This window comes from Aulonocara stuartgranti (genome assembly GCF_965226115.1).
Source record: "Aulonocara stuartgranti genome assembly, chromosome: 7".
NCBI classification, from domain to species: Eukaryota; Metazoa; Chordata; class Actinopteri; order Cichliformes; family Cichlidae; genus Aulonocara; species Aulonocara stuartgranti.
Window position 1 is genome coordinate 246,701 of NC_138945.1, and position 22,359 is coordinate 269,059.

At 44.1% G+C, this 22,359-nt stretch overlaps 1 protein-coding gene across 1 annotated transcript in view; it reads right to left on the reverse strand.

Moving 5' to 3' along the window:
• LOC309711545 (sodium channel protein type 4 subunit alpha B-like) overlaps positions 1–22,359 on the reverse strand; it is an 86,939-nt gene that overhangs the window by 41,924 nt on the left and 22,656 nt on the right. Inside the window, exons 8-27 of the mRNA XM_082541935.1 lie at positions 22,130–22,330; positions 21,563–21,626; positions 21,348–21,489; positions 21,056–21,259; positions 19,216–19,312; positions 18,817–19,046; positions 18,099–18,170; positions 17,912–18,013; positions 17,497–17,844; positions 17,242–17,407; positions 16,140–16,312; positions 15,191–15,254; positions 14,206–14,360; positions 12,725–12,898; positions 8,148–8,249; positions 6,947–7,231; positions 6,739–6,792; positions 6,496–6,633; positions 6,270–6,374; positions 1,646–1,916 (exon numbers count right to left, since the gene is read on the reverse strand). Coding sequence (XP_082398061.1) covers positions 1,646–1,916; positions 6,270–6,374; positions 6,496–6,633; positions 6,739–6,792; positions 6,947–7,231; positions 8,148–8,249; positions 12,725–12,898; positions 14,206–14,360; positions 15,191–15,254; positions 16,140–16,312; positions 17,242–17,407; positions 17,497–17,844; positions 17,912–18,013; positions 18,099–18,170; positions 18,817–19,046; positions 19,216–19,312; positions 21,056–21,259; positions 21,348–21,489; positions 21,563–21,626; positions 22,130–22,330 — 3,147 coding nt within the window. The remainder of the gene's footprint in view (positions 1–1,645; positions 1,917–6,269; positions 6,375–6,495; positions 6,634–6,738; positions 6,793–6,946; positions 7,232–8,147; positions 8,250–12,724; positions 12,899–14,205; positions 14,361–15,190; positions 15,255–16,139; positions 16,313–17,241; positions 17,408–17,496; positions 17,845–17,911; positions 18,014–18,098; positions 18,171–18,816; positions 19,047–19,215; positions 19,313–21,055; positions 21,260–21,347; positions 21,490–21,562; positions 21,627–22,129; positions 22,331–22,359) is intronic.

Genomic DNA, 22,359 nt, shown 5'->3' on the forward strand with positions numbered 1-22,359 from the left:
GGTGTTGTTTTTGCTCGCAGGCTTTCGAGCGTTTTCCTTATAAAACCCGTCAACGACAGTATTCAGGAAGAAAACCAAACATTGCAGATATTTTATCATAACTCTGGTTTTACGTGGCCGATCAACACAATTTAAAAACTGGTATAAAGTCCACACTTTGTCCGTCAGTTGTTCCGTCTGTCCTGCTCACATCTCCAATGGTTGTACACGTTGTCATTAACGTGGCTTCACTCCACATCAGCCGCTTTGCTCGCTAAAACACCGGTGTCGGCACATAAGGACGCTGTCATAGCCAGTCAGCGACATTGATTAGCTGCGTATACACGAATGTGAATCGCGTGATTGGCTGGACTATGGGATAAGGTGGCATCGTTCTGATCACATACGGGAGCAGCCAGTCAGTCACTGACTAACACTGCAAAACAGAATTGTTAAAGTTTTAATTTTAATTTCAATTCAGGTTCGATTTCTTTTTTTGTGTGCAGAGACTGTGCCAGCAGTGCGCAATTGCCCATGCGTGCAGCTTAGAGGGAACATTGCCGAGGATACTTGTTTGTCAAACTTAGCTGTTTAAGAGGACACCTAAGTTGTTAACAGTGCCAGAAAGAAAGGTGCCAAGGGGTCCAAGAGTATCAGCAAATTGGCCCTGTGAAATATGGTTGTCGAACAGCACGATTTCTGTTTTCTTCTTGTTCAATATAAGAGAGTTATCAGAGAGCCAATCTTTGACCTCTCTCAAACACTCTAGCAGACAGTGTACTGATGACCAAACATCACCAGAGAGCCGAAAGTAAATTTGAATATCATCAGCATAAAAGTGACAGGAGATATTATACTTCTCTAAGACAGAGCCTAGGGGCAGCATACACAATGAAAACAACATAGGGCCCAACACAGATCCCTGGGGCAAACCACAGTAGAGGGGAGCAACAGAGGAAGAGCAAGTAAGTATGTAAGACCTGTCCGACAGATACGATCTAAACCAGTTCAGGGCATTACCCATTATGCCTACTGTGTGCTCAAGCCTCAATAGGAGGATATTATGGTCAACCATATCAAAGGCAGAGGTCAAGTCCAATAAAACTAAGAACGTAGAGCACTCTGAGTCGGCAAATAAAAGAAGGCCATTAAGGACTCTCAGCAGCGCTGTTTTGGTGCTATGGCGTGGTTTAAAGCTAGACTGGAATTTATCGCTGATATTATTTGCATCCAAGGAGGCCTGCGTCTGTGAGAGGACCATCTTCTCCAATGCTTTAGACAACAATGGAAATAACACAGACACACCACACTCTTTCTTCTGCTTTTGATGCCATAAGTGGAGGTTTTCCACACAGGCCAGGTTTGGATTTGGGGGTTTTTCCCCTTAATAATAAACACATTCATTTAGAAACTTCAGTTTGCGTTTACACGTGTTATCGTTGACAAATATTTTCATTGTTTGATCTGAAACATGTAAGTGTGACAAACATCAGGAAATCAGGAAGAGGGCAAAGACATTTTAAACTGCAGAAACCATGACACGGACTGACTTTAGAGTAAAAACAGGGAACATTGTACTTCCTGTTACAGCCCGCAGACATTTGCAGTAACTAACCAAACTGAGATCAGATAAGAAAATAAGATTGTTTCTGTGTGTAGGACTCACCTATAATGGACAAAGTGAGAACCACAAAGTCCACAATGTGCAAGACATTTCTGAAGTAATGCTGTCTGAGTGCAATGATCTTCAGGATAAACTCAACAAGGAAGATGGCCACAAGGATGAGATGGATCCAGTTCAGGACAAGTGACTTCTCCTCACTCTGATCATCAGTCTCCACCATTAGAACCACCATGTTGAAGAAGATAACCACCACCATGAAGATCTCAAAGTACAGAGCGGTGACCAGGTCAAACAGCCAAGCCAGGCAGCAATTCTGGAGACAAAGACGTAAGCTTTAAACACTCCGGCAGTCAGTTGGTTTGCTGACACTGCAAATAGTTTTCAGTAAAAACCCTCTTACAGGAGAAACTTTGTGATCCAATGTTATCTTAATCACTGCTGAAACAGAATTTGTTTCTTCACCTCCACAGTAGGAGGCAACAGGCTAATATATGAAGGCTGGTGTAAGAGTCTGATTGACAGCTGATGACTCTCTCTACTGCACAAAATGAGACTCGTCCTTACAGTCATTGATCTGACAGCTCTAACATTCATTACCTTTATTACTGCAACGCCTCCATACGTGCCTTCACGTGCTACATATGAACATATATCCATAAGTATCTGGACTCTGATGCGTATTTTAGTGTCTGCACACCGTGAGTTTTAAAGGTTTGTAAAAATATTCCATCAACTGTTGTTTCATGCAGTCCCCCGTTTTCAGAGGCTCAAAGGTGACAAACAGTAAAGCCCATTCCCTCATTATTCAATGAAAGTTTGAGCAGTTACAAAACCTGAAACTGATTCAAGGTGTTGTATTTAGGATCAGAGCATCTAATTGAGTCAAGGGGATTCTTGAGGAGGTTGGTGAAACTCTTTGAAAGTCTACGATCAATACAGAGAGTTTACAACAAGATGCAAACTACTGGTTACACTCAAGAAGTGCTAGAATAGATTTTACCAGAAAACATCTAAAGGAGCGTGTACAGGTCTGAGAAACATCTTTGGGCCGATGGAAGCGAGATGAACTTTCAAATCAAATCACTTTTATTGTCACATCACATGTGCAGGTACTCTGGTACAGTACATGCGAGTGAAATTCTTGTGTGCGAGCTTCACAAGCAACAGAGTTGTGTTAAAATACAATAACATAAGAACAAGCAAAATATAAGAATGGGTAAATCTGAGAATTATATGAATAAATATATGTACAGTATAAGAGTGTATGTGCATTACTGAATGTGTATACTAAATATAAATATCTACGTGTGTGTGTGTCTATACATATTTTAAAAATTAAATAGAATAAACAATAAATAAAATATATAAAATATACAGAGGTTGGTAGTTGGACATGTGCAAAACAGTGGCATTTATATACAGTGTGGAGTGCATAATGTTGAAGTTCTCTTAAGTGAAGCTGAGGTGACTATGAAGTGTTCAGCAGTCTGATGGCCTGATGGAAGAAGCTGTCTCTCAGTCTGCTGGTACGGGACCGGATGCTGCAGAACCTCCTTCCTGATGGGAGTAGTCTGAACAGTTTATGGCTGGGGTGACTGGAGTCCTTGATGATCCTCCCCGCTTTCCTCGGGTACCGCTTCCTGTAGATGTCCTGGAGGGAGGGAAGCTCACCTCCAATTATCCGTTCAGAGCACCGCACTACTCGCTGGAGAGCTTTGCAGTTGTAGGCGGTGCTGTTGCCATACCAGGTGGTGATGCATCCAGTGAGGATGCTCTCAATGGCACAGTGATAGAAGGTCCTGAGGATGCGGGGGCTCATGCCGAATCTTTTCAGTCTCCTGAGAAAGAAGAGGCGCTGCTGCGCCTTCTTCACTGTTTTGTTTGTGTGTACTGACCACGTAAGATCCTCAGCCAGATGTACCCCAAGGAACCGGAAGCTGCTCACTCTCTCCACAGCAGCGCCGTTGATGGTGATGGGGGTGTGTACTTCTCTGCACCTCCGGAAGTCCACTATCAACTCCTTTGTCTTTGCGACATTGAGGGTGAGATGGTTGTCTTGACACCAGTGGGTCAAGGCGCTGACCTCCTCCCTGTAGGCCGTCTCATCACCTTTGGTGATAAGACCCACCACTGTAGTGTCGTCCGCAAACTTCACAATGATGTTGGAGTTGTTAGTGGCCGTGCAGTTGTAGGTGTAGAGTGAGTACAGGAGAGGGCTCAGTACACACCCCTGTGGAGCACCAGTGTTCAGTGTGATGGGGGATGAGGTGATGCTGCCCAGCCTTATTCATTTTATTCACCCCAGTTTGAATAACACCTTGGGACTTGCGCCAGAAAATAAAAAAGTCAGTAATTCTAATAGGTTTTAGGTTCAGGGGATTTACGCAAATTTGCGCAGGGTTAGTAAATCTAGTGTTAAATTAAATAAAATTAACTACAGCTAAGAGGCAAACCAGGTTGCTGTGCGAATCGGTTGATTAAATTATTGCAGTTACAGCGCAGACCTATGATTGTTGGGAGCAGTTCTGATTGTACAGTCTGACAGCTGCAGGGAGGAAGGACCTGCAGAAACGCTCCTTCATGCATTGAGGATGCAGCAGTCTGTCACTGAAGCAGCTCTGCAGCAACATCTACATGCATGGGGTGGGAGACTCTGTCCATCAGAGATGTTATTTTGGCCACAGTCCTTCTGTCTCCCACCACCTGCACTGGGTCCAGGGTGCATCCCAGAACAGAGCTGGCCTTCCTGATGAGTTTATCCAACCTCTTCCTCTCAGCTGCCGATAAACTGCTGCTCCAACATACCACACTGAAAAAAATGACAGATGCCACCACAGTAAGAGCTGCCAGTTTGTCTACCATGGTGGTGACCATGGTGGCCATTTAGAAGTCGGCCATCTGGGATACAACTTTTGTTTTTTCAATAGGAAGAGAGTTAAGTTGGCTACAATAGGTGACACGGGGGAAAGGACGCTCTTTCGAGGATTCCAATGTTCACATGTTGGACAGAGAGGACAGATGTTTAAAAGAGGAGTGAAAGAAGCCATTTACAGTGGGGCAAAAAAGTATTTAGTCAGCCACCGATTGTGCAAGTTCCCCCACTTAAAATGATGACAGAGGTCAGTAATTTGCACCAGAGGTACACTTCAACTGTGAGAGACAGAATGTGAAAAAAAAATCCATGAATCCACATGGTAGGATTTGTAAAGAATTTATTGGTAAATCAGGGTGGAAAATAAGTATTTGGTCACCTCAAACAAGGAAAATCTCTGGCTCTCACAGACCTGTAACGTCTTCTGTAAGAAGCTTTTCTGTCCCCCACTCGTTACCTGTATGAATGGCACCTGTTTGAACTCATCATCTGTATAAAAGACACCTGTCCACAGCCTCAAACAGTCAGACTCCAAACTCCGCCATGGCCGAGACCAAAGAGCTTTCGAAGGACACCAGGAAAAGTATTGTAGACCTGCACCAGACTGGGAAGAGTGAATCTACAATAGGCAAGCAGCTTGGTGTGAAAAAATCAACTGTGGGAGCAATCATCAGAAAATGGAAGACATACAAAACCACTGATAATCTCCCTCGATCTGGGGCTCCACGCAAGATCTCATCCCGTGGGGTCAAAATGATCATGAGAACGGTGAGCAAAGATCCCAGAACCACACGGGGGGACCTGGTGAATGACCTGCAGAGAGCTGGGACCAAAGTAACAAAGGTCACCATCAGTAACACACTACAACGGCAGGGAATCAAATCCCGCAGTGCCAGACGTGTTCCGCTGCTGAAGCCAGTGCATGTCCAGGCCCGTCTGAAGTTTGCCAGAGAGCACATGGATGATACAGCAGAGGATTGGGAGAATGTCATGTGGTCAGATGAAACCAAAGTAGAACTTTTTGGTATAAACTCAACTCGTCGTGTTTTTTTTTTCACATTCTGTCTCACAGTTGGAGTGTACCTCTGGTGCAAATTACTGACCTCTGTCATCATTTTAGGTGGGGGAACTTGCACAATCGGTGGCTGACTAAATACTTTTTTGCCCCACTGTAAGTCCACCTGGAGTTTACAACTCTCTGCCATCTATAATCCAGTTCTGAGATCCCTCCCCAGACGCCTTAACACCCACTCACATCCTGGGCCATCTGGCCTCAGGAAATCACATGACAGGGTGGGGCCGGGTTTCTCCATGAGCTCACCCGAAACCCTGGCTGATTGTGACCCACACCCATTTTCACACCTTGGCTCATGTGATTAGGCAGAGGATCATCAGGGGGTCCTTTGTACCTCTTTGGGGGGAAACTCCCACTGGGTTTCAATCTGGGACTCTCCACCATTTGACCTTAGAACTGAAGAAGCTTCTCGGATGAGAGCTGAAACGTCTTCAAACAACTAACGGTTCTCTTTCCAAGCTCCTTAGATTCCCATTACTTTGGCATTTTTCACAAATTCAGCAAAAGAGCTCAAAGATACAACTTGAAACTGGTTGTTTCCTGAGTTGTGCATCATGTGTGGACACAACATTAGTTCATCCCTTGAGTTAGGAGCCTCTTTTATGCCTGAATTGGTCAGAGTTGGGTAATCTTCTGAAAGTGGTCGGGTACAAGGACTGGGCTGAAAATGAAAATCAGCCAGCAGTTGACAAAGACTGAAGAACTATATCTGAACTGACCTGAGGTTGTGGAACTGTTTTGTTGCGTTTTTCAGAGAATCGTTTCTTTATGGTGCTCAAATATTTCTGCTGCTGGTCCGTCACAAAAACATGTTTCCCTCCGAAGTAGAGATGAGAGACAAGAGCAAAGTTAACTGACAGAAACAGGAAGAACGAATTCAGCCAACACTGTGGAGCTTCTACAGACTGATGCCCAACTGTGTGTGTGTGCGTGTGCGTGACCTATCTTGTGTCTCTGCTGGTGGATCGTATCAATGATGACTCTAATGAAGAGGTTCAGCGTAAAGAAGCAGCCGATGATAATGAAACAGATGAAGTACAGGTACATGTACACATTGATCTCGTAGTGCGGCTGGTCTTCCACCTACACACACACACACACATACAGTGGTTTTAACACACACACACAGTAGTAATATACCAGCAATAACAGCAACAGTAATAGTACTGATCCAGCGTGTATACTGACTTGTCTGGAGTCCACAGCTGCATACATGATGTCCATCCAGCCTGAAGACGTCCCCTGACCCACAATCAACACAGAGTTTCATTAGAAAAACAATGAATTCAAGCTGTATTACTAAATGATACTGACTTTAGTTAGCTTGGTTATGTTTTTTCCACACAGTTGATGGTTTTATGCATTCTAACTAACAAGTTAGAGTGTTCACACTGACCATGATCAGCAGCGACAGGAAACCCATCCCCACATTGTCAAAATTAAACGTCCACGTCTTCCAGTTGACCTCAGAGAAATTCTGATCCATCAGTGAAAAGCATTCAGTCATGTTGTTCACCACGTAAAAGGAGAAAAGCTCCTCTGAAGTCTCATTGTAACAGTAAGAAAACTTTCCTGCAAACAGATTCACTCCTATCACGCTGAAGACAAGCCAGATGACCAGAATCACCAGCAGCATGCTGAACATGGAGGGCAGCGTCACGGCAAGCACCTTCAGCACCACCTGCACACAGACAGAGACAAAAAGGTCTCTGCTGTGAATCAGCTCACATCCAGTTAATAAGCTGCCTCCACGTTGGCTCGCCATCCAACAGGACTTTAGTTCTGCCAGGAAAGTTCACTATTAGCTACTGAAAGACCTGAAAACCTGTAAACAAAAACTAAGCAAATGATATACAACGTAAACAATCATTCAACTTGGGGTGTAAATTGTGTGACATGCAACTGGCTTTATACTAGGGTTACAAGGCATTGATAAGTCCTGGTAAGACCAGTCGCCTCTCACACCTCCGTCATTAGGACAGCTACACCCTGGGGAACCCAGTCTTGTGCCTGGCTGACCAAATGGAGCACAGCCGCCAGTCTGTGGAGTAACCTCCTCAAGTATGGGAAAACTTTCCTCTGAACATCAAAGGACAGTGTGTTCTTTTTGTGTGGTCATACAGATTTGGGAGGCTGAATAACGGGTTGGCGATTAAAACTCACAAATGCAGACCTGCACGCATTACTGAGACAAAAGTGATAAAGTCCTTCTGCTTACACCAGCGATTAAAATACCTGGGCCACGTCTGTAGGATGGACAACCGAGAAATAAGAAAACAAAGATTGTTTGATGAACGCTCCCTGAGTTGGGTGAGATTGAAGAAACTGTTAAGGACAGATACCCTGCAAATAAGGAGAATGATGATGGATAGGACAAACCTTCAGTGTCTATGGGAAATAACAGACACACCCTAAGGACTCAAATCTCCTAAAAAGGGAGCACAATGATGAGTAGAGCAAAAGAGAAAGTCACACGAACTCTACAAATCATTTAACAAGCAAAGAATTTTATAAATATTTGATCTTCTTTCTCTAGCAGAAGAGTACACCTACATCCTGCTCGGCAATGTCTGTATCTGTATGAGTGCCTGCCTCACCCTCATGCCCTTGAAGCGAGACGGGACCCTCAGAGTCCTCAGAGCTCTCAGAGGCCGGCTGGTGTATCCAAGCATGTTGCCCATCAGGGAGAACAGAGACACCTAGAAGACAGCACAGCGGTGACAATGTGATCCACCTGTCTCTAATAATCGGCTACAAGCCACAGGCCTTCGAGATGGCAGTTGTTAAACATTACTTAAAACCAACCCCTTGTCCCAGCTGTCTTAGCTAATTATAGGCCAATCCCCAGCCTTCATGTTATCGATTCTTGAAACAGTAGTTGTCAACAGCTAACAGATCATCTGCAGAGGAATGGCTTATTGGAAGAGTTTCAGTCAGGTTTCAACTGTAGGAAATCAGGTCTTTACTCTGTCTTTTGTATAATGAATCTGTAGTGATCTTTGAATGGTTTCTGATGCAGGGGACTGTTCTGCTATCATTCTGTCCAGTGTTAGTGCAGCCTTTCATACCATTTACCATAACATTCTGCCTGACAAGCTTGAGGTTTAGGCTGGTGTATGTGGCTCTGCCTTAGACTGGTTTTCTTCTTACTTATCTGACAGGACTGTCTCTGTTAGAACAAACCATTGTATCTGTTGAAGTCATTCTGATCAAAGTTGTCATTGTTGTGTTTAAAACTGTAAACCTTTTCTTGAACTGCGTGCAGATATTTTTCCTCCCCTAGATCTAGCATGGTGGGGGATGCTATTAGCTATAGTGTTTAACTGCGGGCGCGCTTGCATGTAAGATTCTGGTTTCCTTATTTAGTAATGAATGTTTACTTCCTGCCATTTATGGGCTCACCTGTGCTTGTATATGGTGGACTGTTCAAGGAGTTGAGCCATGTACGGGGTGTAATATTGGATTCTTCTCTGGCTTCGACTTGCATATAAAATCTTCATCATATCGCTGTTCATTTCATTTAAGTAACATTTCTAAGTTATTTTTAGACTATTGTAATAACCTGTTTTCCAGCTTGGACAAATCATTGCTTTCTTTCTTCATTCACAGACTCTGGATTTTTTGGTTGTTCCCTGTAAATGACTAAAGACGAGGGGGCACAGAGGCTTTCAGTCTGTGGCACCAAGGCTGTAGAACAGTCTACCACCACAACTACACTTAGTGGACTCTGTGGACTAAAATCTTTGTTTAAACAGGCTTCAGAAGTTTTATTGGAATGATTATAGGTTTATTTATTTATTTTAAAACTACCTGTTTATTTTATTTTATTTTATCAAATATTTTTATTGAATATTTTAGCACTTAATGTTCAGATTTATTTGACCCTTTTGTGTACAGCGACTCTGTGAAAAGTGCTTAATAAATAAATAAACTTAATAAATAAACTTTGCTTACTTCTCATAGAGTTCACAGCACAGAAACAGCTTTAGTGAAGGTTACAAATGATCTTCTTATGGCCTCTGACAGTGGACTCATCTCTGTGCTTGTCCTGCTAGACCTCAGTGCAGCGTTCGATACTGTCGACCATAATATCCTATTAGAGCGATTAGAACATGCTGTAGGTATTACAGGTACTGCACTGCAGTGGTTTGTATCATATCTATCTAATAGACTCCAGTTTGTGCATGTAAATGGAGAGTCCTCTTCACACACTGAGGTTAATTATGGAGTTCCACAGGGTTCAGTGCTAGGACCAATTCTGTTTACATTATACATGCTTCCCTTAGGCAGCATCATTAGAAGACATAGCATACATTTACACTGCTATGCTGATGACACCCAGCTCTATCTGTCCATGAAGCCAGATAACACACACCAATGAGTTAAACTGCAGGAATGTCTTAAAGACATAAAGACCTGGATGGCCGCTAACTTTCTGCTTCTTCATTCAGATCAAACTGAGGTTATTGTACTCGGCCCTGAAAAGCTTAGAAATATGGTATCTAAGCAGATTCTTACTCTGGATGGCATTACCTTGGCCTCCAGTAACACTGTGAGGAACCTTGGAGTCATTTTTGACCAGGACATGTCCTTCAAAGCACATATTAAACAAATATGTAAGACTGCGTTCTTCCATTTGTGCAACATCTCTAAAATTAGAAATATCCTGTCTCAGAGTGACGCTGAAAAACTAGTTCATGCATTTATTACTTCCAGGCTGGACGACTGTAATTCATTATTATCAGGATGTCCAAAAAACTCCCTGAAAAGCCTTCAGCTGATCCAAAATGCTGCAGCAAGAGTCCTGACAGGGACTAGAAAGAGAGAGCATATTTCTCCTGTTTTGGCTTCCTGTTAAATCCAGAATTCAAAATCCTGCACCTCACATACTCTTAAACCAATAAGGTCTTAAATCATCAGGCCCCGCCTCAGATGGCCCCGCCCCTCCCTGAGCCTGGTTCTGCTTGAGGTTTCTTCCTGTTAAAAGAGTCTTTCCTTCCCACTGTTGCCAAAGCGCTTGCTCATAGGGGGTCATATTATTGTTGGGTTTTTTCGGTTTCCTTAACATTACTGTAGGGTCTTGACCTTATAGTGCAGGGCTCTAGAGTGCGACCAATTTGGTCGCAAATGCGACCAAATTTTTCAGTGGTGCGACTAAAAATAAATATTTGGTCGCACAGGTGCGACCAACTGTTCCGGTAACAAAAAAAAAATCTCTGTAACTCTCCGTGTGGTCAACAACAGACACACATTATGCCCCTATCGTGGACTAAACCAATCAGAGATAGTCAGGGGCGGGACCTCTCTGATTGGCCGTGGTCCAGTTGAAAGTGCAGGTGGAAGAGAGAGGTGAGTAGCTTGAATAAAGCGATATCAATTCATTAACGGATTCCACACAAAGACCTAAACACGGAGCGGACCCAACACATCAGAATCAGCTTCGTCTTTCTCGGCTTTCTCACCCGACGGCCTGAACACGGACACGCTGTCGGAGCTTAGCGATTCTTCGGGTCCGCGCTGTGTTTACGTCTTTTTGCGCTGATTCTGAGCTGCAGGTTTTGCCTCTCTCCAACCAAAATTCACCGAGCCTGCAGCAAAAGAAGCAGCAAACTGCGCTTCACATTTGATCAATGTCGTCATGAATTCCCTCTGACTTTTGCTGTTTTGCTTCCACCACGATAAAAATCACACTTCCTGCACAGCTCTCTCTCTCTCTGTACTTCAGGAACAGTTTCCCCTCTCAAATCTGTTTTCTGCATTATTCATTCGCTTATTACCCACCAGTCTAGCGTTGTTTACAGCGCTTTTTCTTTTTTCACTTAAATGACCTCGGACAAGAAAGCCTAATTTCTGCTGTTCAATACTGAAGAAATTTAAATTTCTTAAAATTATGCAAAATTGCAGAATATTTTTAAGGTTATCTGCTATAAAAAGCCAGACCAGGAAAATCTCCTTCATGTTTTCCTGTGTTTTATTCTCAGTTACTTTCACACAAAGGCATCTGCTGTGATTTTCACAATTCTGATGAAGTCTCATGTGTATCAGTACTGATAAATGATCAGAATTATAATATTTCTGACTGTCTGAGGCTAAATTGAATCAAATCAGGACTTTGAGAACCGGAATTGAATGGATTATAGAAATCAGTGATGATACTCAGCCCTAGTGAGCAGCCTAGGCCTGAGAGAAGTGGATGTACTGTAGCTGTGGGTAATAAGAAAAGATGAAAAGAACTATTGATAACTTTTTTGTTAAGTTAAGGCCTGATCTGTCTGAAATTCATAGCCAGTGCTCTGACACGGTGCCATCAATATTTGAATGCTGAAAAAGCACATTATATGCTGCAGTAAATGCACTGCCCAAGTGTCCCCTCTCCCCACGGCCTTTCAGCAGCAGACAGCAGCAAACAGGTCGTCAGAGGAGGCCAAGATGATGATTAAGTTTTTAACATTTTCTACAATATTGACAAAGCACTTTAAGCACAAGTTTGTTAGTTAATAATTTAGAAATTAATATTGTCTGTATGGACTTCCCCCCCCAAAGAAAGTGCACATGTAAAACTGCGGTGTTAAGTGATGCGGTTGAAAAATTTGAGTGCGCCTAACTTTTGTGCCGGTACGCCTAAATTTTTAAAGTTAGGCATACCGGTGCGCCCATGTCAAAAAGTTAGTCTAGAGCCCTGTAGTGTAAAGCACCTTGAGGCAACTGTTGTTGTGATTTGGTGCTATATAAATAACATTGAATTGAACTCGATTAAATTGAACTGACCTCATTGTACAGGAGAGCAGTGAAGCAGCAGGTTCATCTTACCCAGCCTGACTGTGTGCTGTTAGTTTATCTGTTCAAACTGAAACAACCCCATTTCTTTACTACAACGTCAAATACTGACATCCTGTCAAAGCCGCCCACATCTCAGACATGAACAGCCCGTCCTTTAGCTTCGGTGCCATCACCAATGCTGAGGTGGGTCTATGATCCCCAGCTCCACACATGGTTAAATGCCCCACATCATTTTTCGTTCATTCCAAGATTTAGCCAGAATACTCTTACTGATACAACCCTCCCCATTTACCCAGGCTTGGGACCAGCACTAGGACAACACTGGCTTGTGGTCCCTCCGTGACTGGCTTTGTAAAATACTGCCAATAATCGGTGCTGCCGATTGTGCTCTTACATCTAGGATGAGGAAGTCGAGCCAGCACCAGAAGCTTGTGAAGTATTTCTTGAATCCAAAAGCGATCCACTTCAGTAGCATCTCCACCAGAAACACGAAGGTGAACACCAGGTCTGCCATCTTCAAAACTCTCTGCAAGACTGGACGATGCCCCAGGTAGATGTCCTCAAAAACCTGTTCACAAACACACGCCTGTTTACTCACAACAAGCAGCATATGAGACGATCTAAGGACAACCACTGTCATTCTAGCAGTGTGACCTTCTGGTTTAACAGACGACCTGCTGTCCTGTTTGTTCTTCATGAGCTCTTCTTTTCTGTCTGTGTTTTTTCCCACCACCCTCCGACACATCCAGGAGATGGCTGCTCCTCCCTGATTCTGGTTCAGATGGAGGTCTCTTTCTGTTAAAAAAAAGGGATTCTTCCTTCCCACTGTCACCAAGGGCTGCTCTTGTCATCTGATTGTTGTGATCCTCTCTCTAATATTGTAGACTGTGATCATCTGCAACTCTGGCGCTTTAGTGAGGGGATGTTTTGTGTCTTTCAGAGCAGCACCTCTGCAATAATAAGACATAACTTTTCTACCCATGAACAGGAAACCACCCCAACAGCTCCAAAACCCAAAAAGGTTGATTCAGTTCATCTGAACGTTTTCAGTGGGAGAAACGTTTCATCATCATCAGGTGACTTCTTCAGTCTCAGCGGACTGCAGGTTTCCAACCTTATAAACAGTAGATTGCACAAGCAGATGACACAACACAGAAGAGCCACCTCGTCAGGCCAGGACTCTGCAGTCTATTCACACCTACAGGCCAGTGGACACTCTTTCAATGATGAGGATGTAACATCCTGGACAGGGAGGAACGCTGGTTTGAAGGCGGAGTCAAGGAGGCCATTTACGTGAAAAGGGAAGGACCATCTCTGAATGGAGGAGGGGCCTAAGGGTACATCTGTCACCATCTTACAATGCTGTGATTGCAGCCATTCCCCAACTCTCTGTGAATGGGACTCATGGTTATTGATCAATCGTCTTTGATCAAATGGTCAAAAGAATTTGCATATTAACGATGAAGGAACTGACCTCCCAGCCCATTGTTCCTTCAGTGGTGCTAGTTTCAGTCAGTGTCCAAATGTCCTGTTTATATGGTTGGAGACCTGCAGTCAGCTGAGACTGAAGACGTCCCCTGATGATGAAAGTTTCTCCTGAAAACGTTACGACCAGGTGTACAGATTCAACCTTTGGGATTTACTTACCTGGATTATTGAGCATGCATCAAGACACTGATCCAAAAGTGATTTCAAAGACCAAATCAACTGTCTGTGGGTTCATGCAGGTCGCTATCAGTGCCATATGTTTAGCTTAGTGGTTTCAGTGTGGAGTTAAGCCAGGAAGATAAAACATGTCCAAGTGAGTCCAGGGTTTGAATGTGACATGAATTCATGATGTATATTGTCAAATATGTATTGACAATGTCTGTTTACCAGAGCTGCACAGCTCAGCAGGATGATGAAGACGATGAAGCCCTCAAAGAATTTGTGTTGCACAATGCAGAGGCAGGCTCTCCTGAAGTTAGACCAGACCCTGCCGGTACCCTGGGATGTGTCTATTTCCAGGAACGGACAGCAGATGTAACAGCCTGAAACACATCAGAGGCGTTGCTGACTGATTGGCTTCTGTTCTCTTGATGTAACGGAAACAGCTGCAGTGAAGGAACTTTGATATCATCTCTGTATGTCACAGTTTGTTGAACTTTTAAATTGGGTCTACATCATCCATCAAACTGAGGCACTGAAAACTAAATCATGCACAGAAGAACCAAAAGCTGCAGTTCCTCTAGCAGAGGCTCCAGCAGTGAGCCGGTCGCCATAGATTTAACATGTCCCTATGTTAAAACTTTACAGCACAAATAAACATGTTTACAGCCTGAGACCAAATCCATATCCATAATTTCCCCCTTTCATGACAAATGTAAGAGAGTGAGAGAAGGTTTGTATTGAGCCTTAAAGTTGGCATTATTAGGGGCGGGGCCTCTTTAACTAACAGGTGGATGGTGACACAGGCGGGTGTAGCTGCTAGCTGTCTGCCAATTGCAGTCCCTGAACTGGACCTCTGGACCGTGTTTGTGCTGTTGGAGTCTTTTGGATCATTTTTATTACAATCATCTGACCAATAATATGGCTGCTGTGAGGTTGACTGGACCAACAGACATTCAAGAAGTCTGAGGTCCAGTTTCAGGGACTGAAACTTGAGGATTTTATTTGGATGTTACTGAACACTAATTAGCAGGTATCCGAGTCTGTGTGATCCAAATATGGTGAAACATGAACACGTTTACCAAAGCTCAGCATTTACGTAATTACTCTCACTGCCAGAAGAGGGAGACAAAGGTTTGTCACTGCAGGTTTAAACTATTTTACATATAATAATTTGATATAACAGTGTGTGTGTGTGTGTGTGTGCTCATACTGTTGCAGCAGCAGTCCTCAGGTTCTGGATGAGTTTCATCTTTACGTTTCTGCATGACGTCACACTGCAGACACAGAAGTTCACAAACATAAATAAACTTTAATGTCCTAGTTACTTTAAAATACTGTCACCGGACTAAGTGTTCACACTCTGAAAGCTCACGCGGTTTATGTCTCGGGTCTTTACTGTGTCTGTGAATTCAGGATGGCTGATTTCAGTCCTGTAAAAGTCTGATGATCACCTTCTTTAAGCTGTTGCAGTGATTTTAACATCAGCAGCTGCTGATGAATTTCAAACTAAAACCTGAACTTTACACGGTCCAGTCGTCTGCCTTAAACCTGTGTGCTGTGGATGTGTGTGTGAAAGCATCTCATCGCTGTGTTTCACTCAATTCATCATAAAGACAACTGCAGTTATGCTGAAGCTCTGATGATGCTGCGGTCACATCGAGGGTGGAGAGATGTTCTTCATGCACAGTGATCACAGTGAGGAAAATAGTACTGTGTAATAATAAATAATAATAATGGATTGGATTTATATAGCACTTTTCAAGGCACCCAAAGCGCTTTACAATACCACTATTCATTCACTCTCACATTCACACACTGGTGGAGGCAGCTACAGGTGTAGCCACAGCTGTCCTGGGGCAGACTGACAGAAGCGAGGCTGCCATATCGCGCCATCGGCCCCTCTGGCCAACACCAGTAGGTAAGTAGGGTAAAGTGTCTTGCCCAAGGACACAACGACCAGGACAGAGAGCCCAGGGATCGAACCGGCGACCTTCCGGTTACAGATGCGATTCCCAACCCCCTGAGCCACGGTCGCCCCGTGGCGACACAAACATGTTTATCTGCTGTTCATACTCGAGGCCGAAGCTGCGTCACACATCAGTATTTACTTTTAACATGAAATTCTGCTCTAGGATCAAAAATAGTAGAATCTGCTTTACATGCTGCGTCTCCTTTTCTTCTGCATTTTCAGGCGTCCTAAACTCGATCTCAGCCACAGCGACGGGGGCCTCCCAGGCGGCCATGTTTGTGTGGTTATCATCGAGGGTCAGCTGATCTGAGCTCACAGAGCTTAAGGCCAGATATTCCTCCTTGTTGTCTTTTTCAGTGTCACCTGCAAATGAGGAAAACATGAAAATATTTTCAAATTAAAAGCTCTAAATCTAAAACTTAAAAAAGACACAGAAATCCAAATACGATCCACAGAAAAAAAATAAACCACTAACAACAGAGTATGTGTGAGGATGACCTGAAACATGAAGGCAACACTGCCTCAAACCTGCAGTCTCTCTAATGTCCAGCAGGTGGCGACTCCTCTGGTTGTAACCTGAACATTTGCAAGTATATGAGAAAATGAGCTTCGTGTTCACCTCATCACTCAGCTCACTGATGAATTTATGGTCTCAGTCACTAGTTTGAAGTCTTGTTGAGGAGAAGGAAGGACGGGAAGATTTAAGTCGAGACTACAATCCACTTTACATTTTACTACCAATGAGTAGTGAGCAGAGTCCCTCACTGTCGAAGTCAGATCCAGTTTGTAAACATCCAGTTTCAGGCTTCAAGACAGGACTTCACTAAGTCTTAGTCTTAAGTGTATATTTATTTTTCTACTCCTTTTATATCCATTTATTAGGGTTTTTTGCACTGATGTAACTCGTCGTCTTGTCTTTATATGCTGCACTGGCTGTAGCAGTCAGTGCGCCCCAGGGCAGCTGTGGCTACAATGTAGCTTGCCATCACCAGTGTGTGAATGGGCGGATGACTGAATGCAGTGTAAAGTGCTTTTGGTCCATAGGGGACCAAGTAATGCGCTATACAAATACAGGCCATTTACCATTTGCCATTTAGCGGAGATGACAATAAAGTTTGACTTTGACTAATATGTTACCTCGTTGTGGCTGTGCCAGTGTTATATCTACATTCCATGTTAATAATGCAGACCCCCAAAACAGCAATAAAGTAATGGCACAAAACAAGCTCCTTGGATTACTGTGACCTGGATAACTGAGAACCTACAAAGACAAATATACAAACAAAAACCACCTTTGTGATCTTGGTCAGCGTAGTTCTTCCCCCACAAAGTCCAGATTCTCTTGGGGATCCAGGTTCTGGTCTGTTTCATGGTACTCTGCAGAATGTTTGTTGTTTTGTCTTCTGAATCCACCAGCTGAACATTGATGAACAATAAATTCAGGAACAGATGTAGGATCTGCAAACAGACCAGGAACTCATTCAAAAACTCTGATTGGACTAAGGTGGACTGGGTCATTCTAGGTTGTTAAGTGTAAAGAGACTCACCAGCAGCTTTCCAACAATCAGGACAATCATGAAGAAGGTCACACACATGCCATCATTCGAGACCTCCATGCAATCCCATAAAGACTCTAAACACAGTCCACACAAGACCCTGAAGACAAGCATGAAGGTGTGGAAAAAGTCTTCCATATGCCAACGAGGAAGCTGGCAGTCAAGAGAAATGCGACAGACGTTAGCTTTGTAGTCCGACTGGAACAGCTGCACGCCCGCCACAGAGAACATGAAGACCGTGATGAAGAGAACCAGAGTCAGGTTCCCCACTGAGGCCCAGACGATCTTCAAAAACATGTGGAGCATCGGCCACCAACGGGCCAGCCGAAACACTCGAAACTGGACAAACAGAAAGATACGTGAGAACAGATGATGATGATGACAGTGATGGTGATGTTATACTAACCGGAAGAAAACTGTGCAGCAAAGATAGACCCTCAACGTCAGCCAGTCCCAGCTGCACCAGAGAAATGATGACGAGGATAAAGTCGAAGATATGCCAGCGCACCTGTAACCACGACAACAAACAATCACAAATGTTTCTTTGAAAATGGCAGATCGCTGAACTGTTGAGAAGAAACTACAAATCTGACCTGGAAGTATCCATGCAGGCCCAGTGCGACAAGTTTGATGATCATCTCAGCTGCAAAGATCACACGGAAGACCTGCACAGTTCAAAGGGGTCAGAGGTCACAGGGTAGAAGCATGTTTTGCATCCAATTCATCCAACCATCGGCAGACAGGCGAACGAAAAACCTCGAACACACCGAGTCCCGTGCAGAAGTAGAAGTTCCAACAAAACAATCATTTTCCTGTGAAATGTCACCCATGTAAAGGTAGATCACTCTGACCAGGCATCACTGTTACTGCAAAAAGACTCACGGTGTAAATAAACCTCAGCAAAGCTCCCTCTGAATCCCAGCTGATCCTTACTTTTCTCGAGACTTGCCAGAGGTTTATACTGTACCCCCGTTACATTTTTACCTCACTGTGCTGCTTTTCCTCTCAGTTATGCAGGTCGTTTACAGGTTTGTACCGTTGGTTTGTTACCATTTGTGATGTAATTGCTCTGAGTGGACATTTTAAACCACTCTTGCTAGGTGGCTGAAGAACCCGCTAAAAGCATTCATCACTAAATTGGTCATGGAGGCACATCGAAGAAGAACATATGGTCCCTCCGACTGATCAAGTCTACACCAAACTAAGGGAGCAGAATGGAAAAGTCCTGATTTTAGCCTGCAGTGAAGAAGCTGCCATTAAATTAACCAAGTAGGAGATAACAGGGTCTGCAGACACTTCTTCAACACTCACCAGCTCAGCGATGACCAGGGTCTCCATGAACTCCTCCATCATAGGGTAATGTTCCATGGCTGTGAAGATGGTGCTAACAATGATGCAGATGATGATGACCAGGTCAAAGAAAGGGTTCGTGATAAAGGTGTGAAACTGCTGTTTGAGCCATCGCCAGCAGCCACAACAGTCCCCCTTCAGGAAGGCGTCAGTGCAGGTGCAGCACAAAGGCTGGTGGTGCTCCTCTGCCTCTGCAACACAAAGCTACTCTGTGAGGCCACAAACTGTGTCAGCATTAAGTTGTCTGCAGAGCCTCGGCTCTTCGCGTTTGTCTGTGACTGCTCTCAGTGACAGAGCGTGTTGTCCTGTCCCAATGAAGGAAGGTGGAGGTTAAAGAGGTGGAGGTAAATATCTGTTTACCTTCAACGTATTCTTGCTTAGTAGCTCGTATACCAGCTGATTTCTTCTTCTGCAGTGAGTCCTGTTGCTCTGGAGTCTCTGCCCTGCTGGAAGCCTGCTGTCCATAACAAAACACCCAAACTCAGTTATGCTAAATGACGATTTCAGCAGAGCCATCCCACAGTACTCTGAACAGTTTCCAAACAGGGTTATTTTGTCTCAGAAAGGTCACGGCTGACACAATAAGTTGAGAAGAAGCTGGTGAAAGGTTTTTGGAACAGCTGGATTTTAAATGCTGCCGACAGGTCTGCAGGATTGGTCACATGCTAGACACAGAAGGATATTTAGATGAAGAATAGGACGTGTTTGATATATGAACAGAACTAAAGCCCGATAATAGACCTACTCGTGTTATTCCAGTATATTTTGTACAGGTGTGGAATGTTTTAGCAACACTGGCAACACCTGGGCCTAGTGTGCCAGTGTTCCAAGCTGTCAGAGCTCAGCTGTTGGTGTGGCTCTCCTCCTAGAGACACACACCTTATGGTTATTTTATATTGTTTCTATTGTGTTGTTTACATATTGTTGTGATTTACATTGCTGTGATTGAGAGTCGTCATCTACCCGAACCAAATTCCTCGTATGTGTCTGCGCATATACACGGCCAATAAAGGCGACTCTGATCTCCCTTTTGTCGTGGCCATGGAGCCCATCAACCTGCTCAATGAGGCCTGTAGAGTCTGAGGTGGGGCTGTTGGACCTCAGCCACAGTAACTGGGGTTTCTCTGTGGTTTCTCTGAGCATCAGTTCTTGCCGTGAATTTGCTGCAATGCCCAGTGTGGTATCATAATGAATCATTTGTTTATATATGCATAACAGTTATTATCAGTACAGGCGTTTTAAGTTCATGTTTATTTCTCTGGAGAAGCGCACAGAGTAGGTTGATTGTTGAGATAGGGCATTGTGTGTTGCTATACTGGCGAGGCCAGGAAAGGTGGTTGTTAGGCTGAAATTGTTAAATGTTGCCATTATTGTACTTAAGTTTGTAAGCCTGGCCTTAAACTGTGTGCTCAGAGACATCCTTCTGTTTCTGTTGCCCTCCCCAGCCTGTTGAATGGTGAGGGGGGCTATAGTGTAACTGTAGGCACATCCTCAGCAGGAAGTCACACAAACGTACCCCCATCCACACACACACACAAACATGCTCGCACATGCATATACACACACACACACGCAGTGTTTTAACCTTTTGTGACCATAGGGGTTTTTTACAATGGGTGCTTGTGTAAACTGTGTGTCACACAAAAAAAGGCTGCAAGCGGGGGCTGGTTCTTTGGAGTAATCTGAGCTCGAGGGCAGAAGGGCTGCCCCGACATCCTCCCCTTGCTGTAGCATGTGAAAACCGATCGATTGCTGTTCTGTATTTCCTTCTTTACAGGAATCAGTCTGAACCAGCGGGCCTGCTGTAGCGCAGACCCAACAGCGGTGTTGAGTCTGTTCCAGAAGTCGAGATAAACGTAAGAATTTAGAAGAGAGGGCTGTAAGTTAGGTAGACGTAAAAAAGTTGCACCTGTAACATGTGACACAAGGTTCAGCAAATAAGAAGCAACTTTATTCCCGTGTGTGGATCATTGATTCCTGCTTTTGTTTTTTTGAAGGTGCAGCACCCAGTCCTGGAGAGAAGGTGGTATTGTGTTAGCACACACCTGGATGCTCCACAGCAAACTGACAAAATCTGCTGTTAAAGAGGTGCACACACTTACTGATGACCAACCAATGAACTAAATCTGATTAGACTTGATTAGTATTTGGCTGCTCATTGCCCTCCTAATTCCTGTGGAAGCAATGAGTCCTTACTGACCTCCTCCTCCTCTCTCCTCTTCAGCACCTCCACAATCCGTCCGAACTCTTCTTCTCTTTGTATGGCCTCGGCATCTTGAGTCTCTTCTTGCTCCGCTCGTGTCACAACAACCACTGCCAAAATGAGACTGAGCAGGAAGAAACAACCCGGGAAGAAGACGAACAGAAAGACGATCAGATAGGATTTTCCTGCAGTTCGCAACGTCTGCAAAGGGACAGACAGGTGAGAGAAACGGATGAGACAACCGGAGTACTGGGAGGAGCCTGCATGTGGTCATCGGTGAGTTACTGACCAACTGCATCAGGCTTTCCCAGAAGTCATGCATCATGAGTCTGAAAAGTGACATCAGAGACCAGAAAAACGAGTCGTAGCTGGTGTATCCGAAGTTTGGGTTACTTCCTGCTTTCACACAGGTGAAACCATCTGGACAGCACCTGAACACATAAAAAACAGTTTGTTTTTATTGTTGTTGTTGTCAGTGAATGAAAGAGACTCATGTTTACTTACCCAGCGTCTGACTGGTTTCCACACACCAGAGGATCAGGATGTCCAGGAATGTAGTAATAGTTTTCTAGAAGGCAGACAGACATCCAAACCGTACAAACAGATCATGTTTCACCTTTCTAATTTAAGGGCAGGGGTGGCAACGATGACAGGTGCTGAAGTCTGCACTACAAAGCCAGCTGAACATTTCTAAACTTTCTAATCAATTCTCGCAGAGCCCCAGGTCCTGATAACATCCCTGGACGAGCACTGAGGGACCGTGCTGCAGAGCTGTCTTCACGGACATGTTTAATACATCACTGAGCCAGGAAATACTCTCAATGACAGATTCAAGGTCACATTTATGCTGCAATTCTCAGCATCTACATTGTTGCGGGTGATTTTAAAATCTGATAACAACAAATAAAACTGTTTTTGGACCTGAAGACTTTTCCTCAGAGGTTCACCTGATCTCACATGAGATCTCTTTCCACTGCTTTCATTGTAATGTTGGAAGAAGACCTGCGAGTCAGCCATCTGACTGTCTTAAAAGGCTAACCGGCCAATCAGGACGTGGTACGACCATCATACCTGGAGAGGTGGTGTGGTTGTGGAAATCGAACTCTGTCGTGTTTGTGTTCATCGACCAGATGACACATTTGTTCTTCAGGGTTCCCATGAAGAGCTGTAAACCAATCATAGCCAAGATGCTCAGGCAGAACAACGTCAGGATGATGACACAACCAAGCCTCTTCACCGATTGGACAAGAGCTTCGACTGTCTTCTTCAGACCTGTGAAGACAGCCCCCGCTGTGAATACA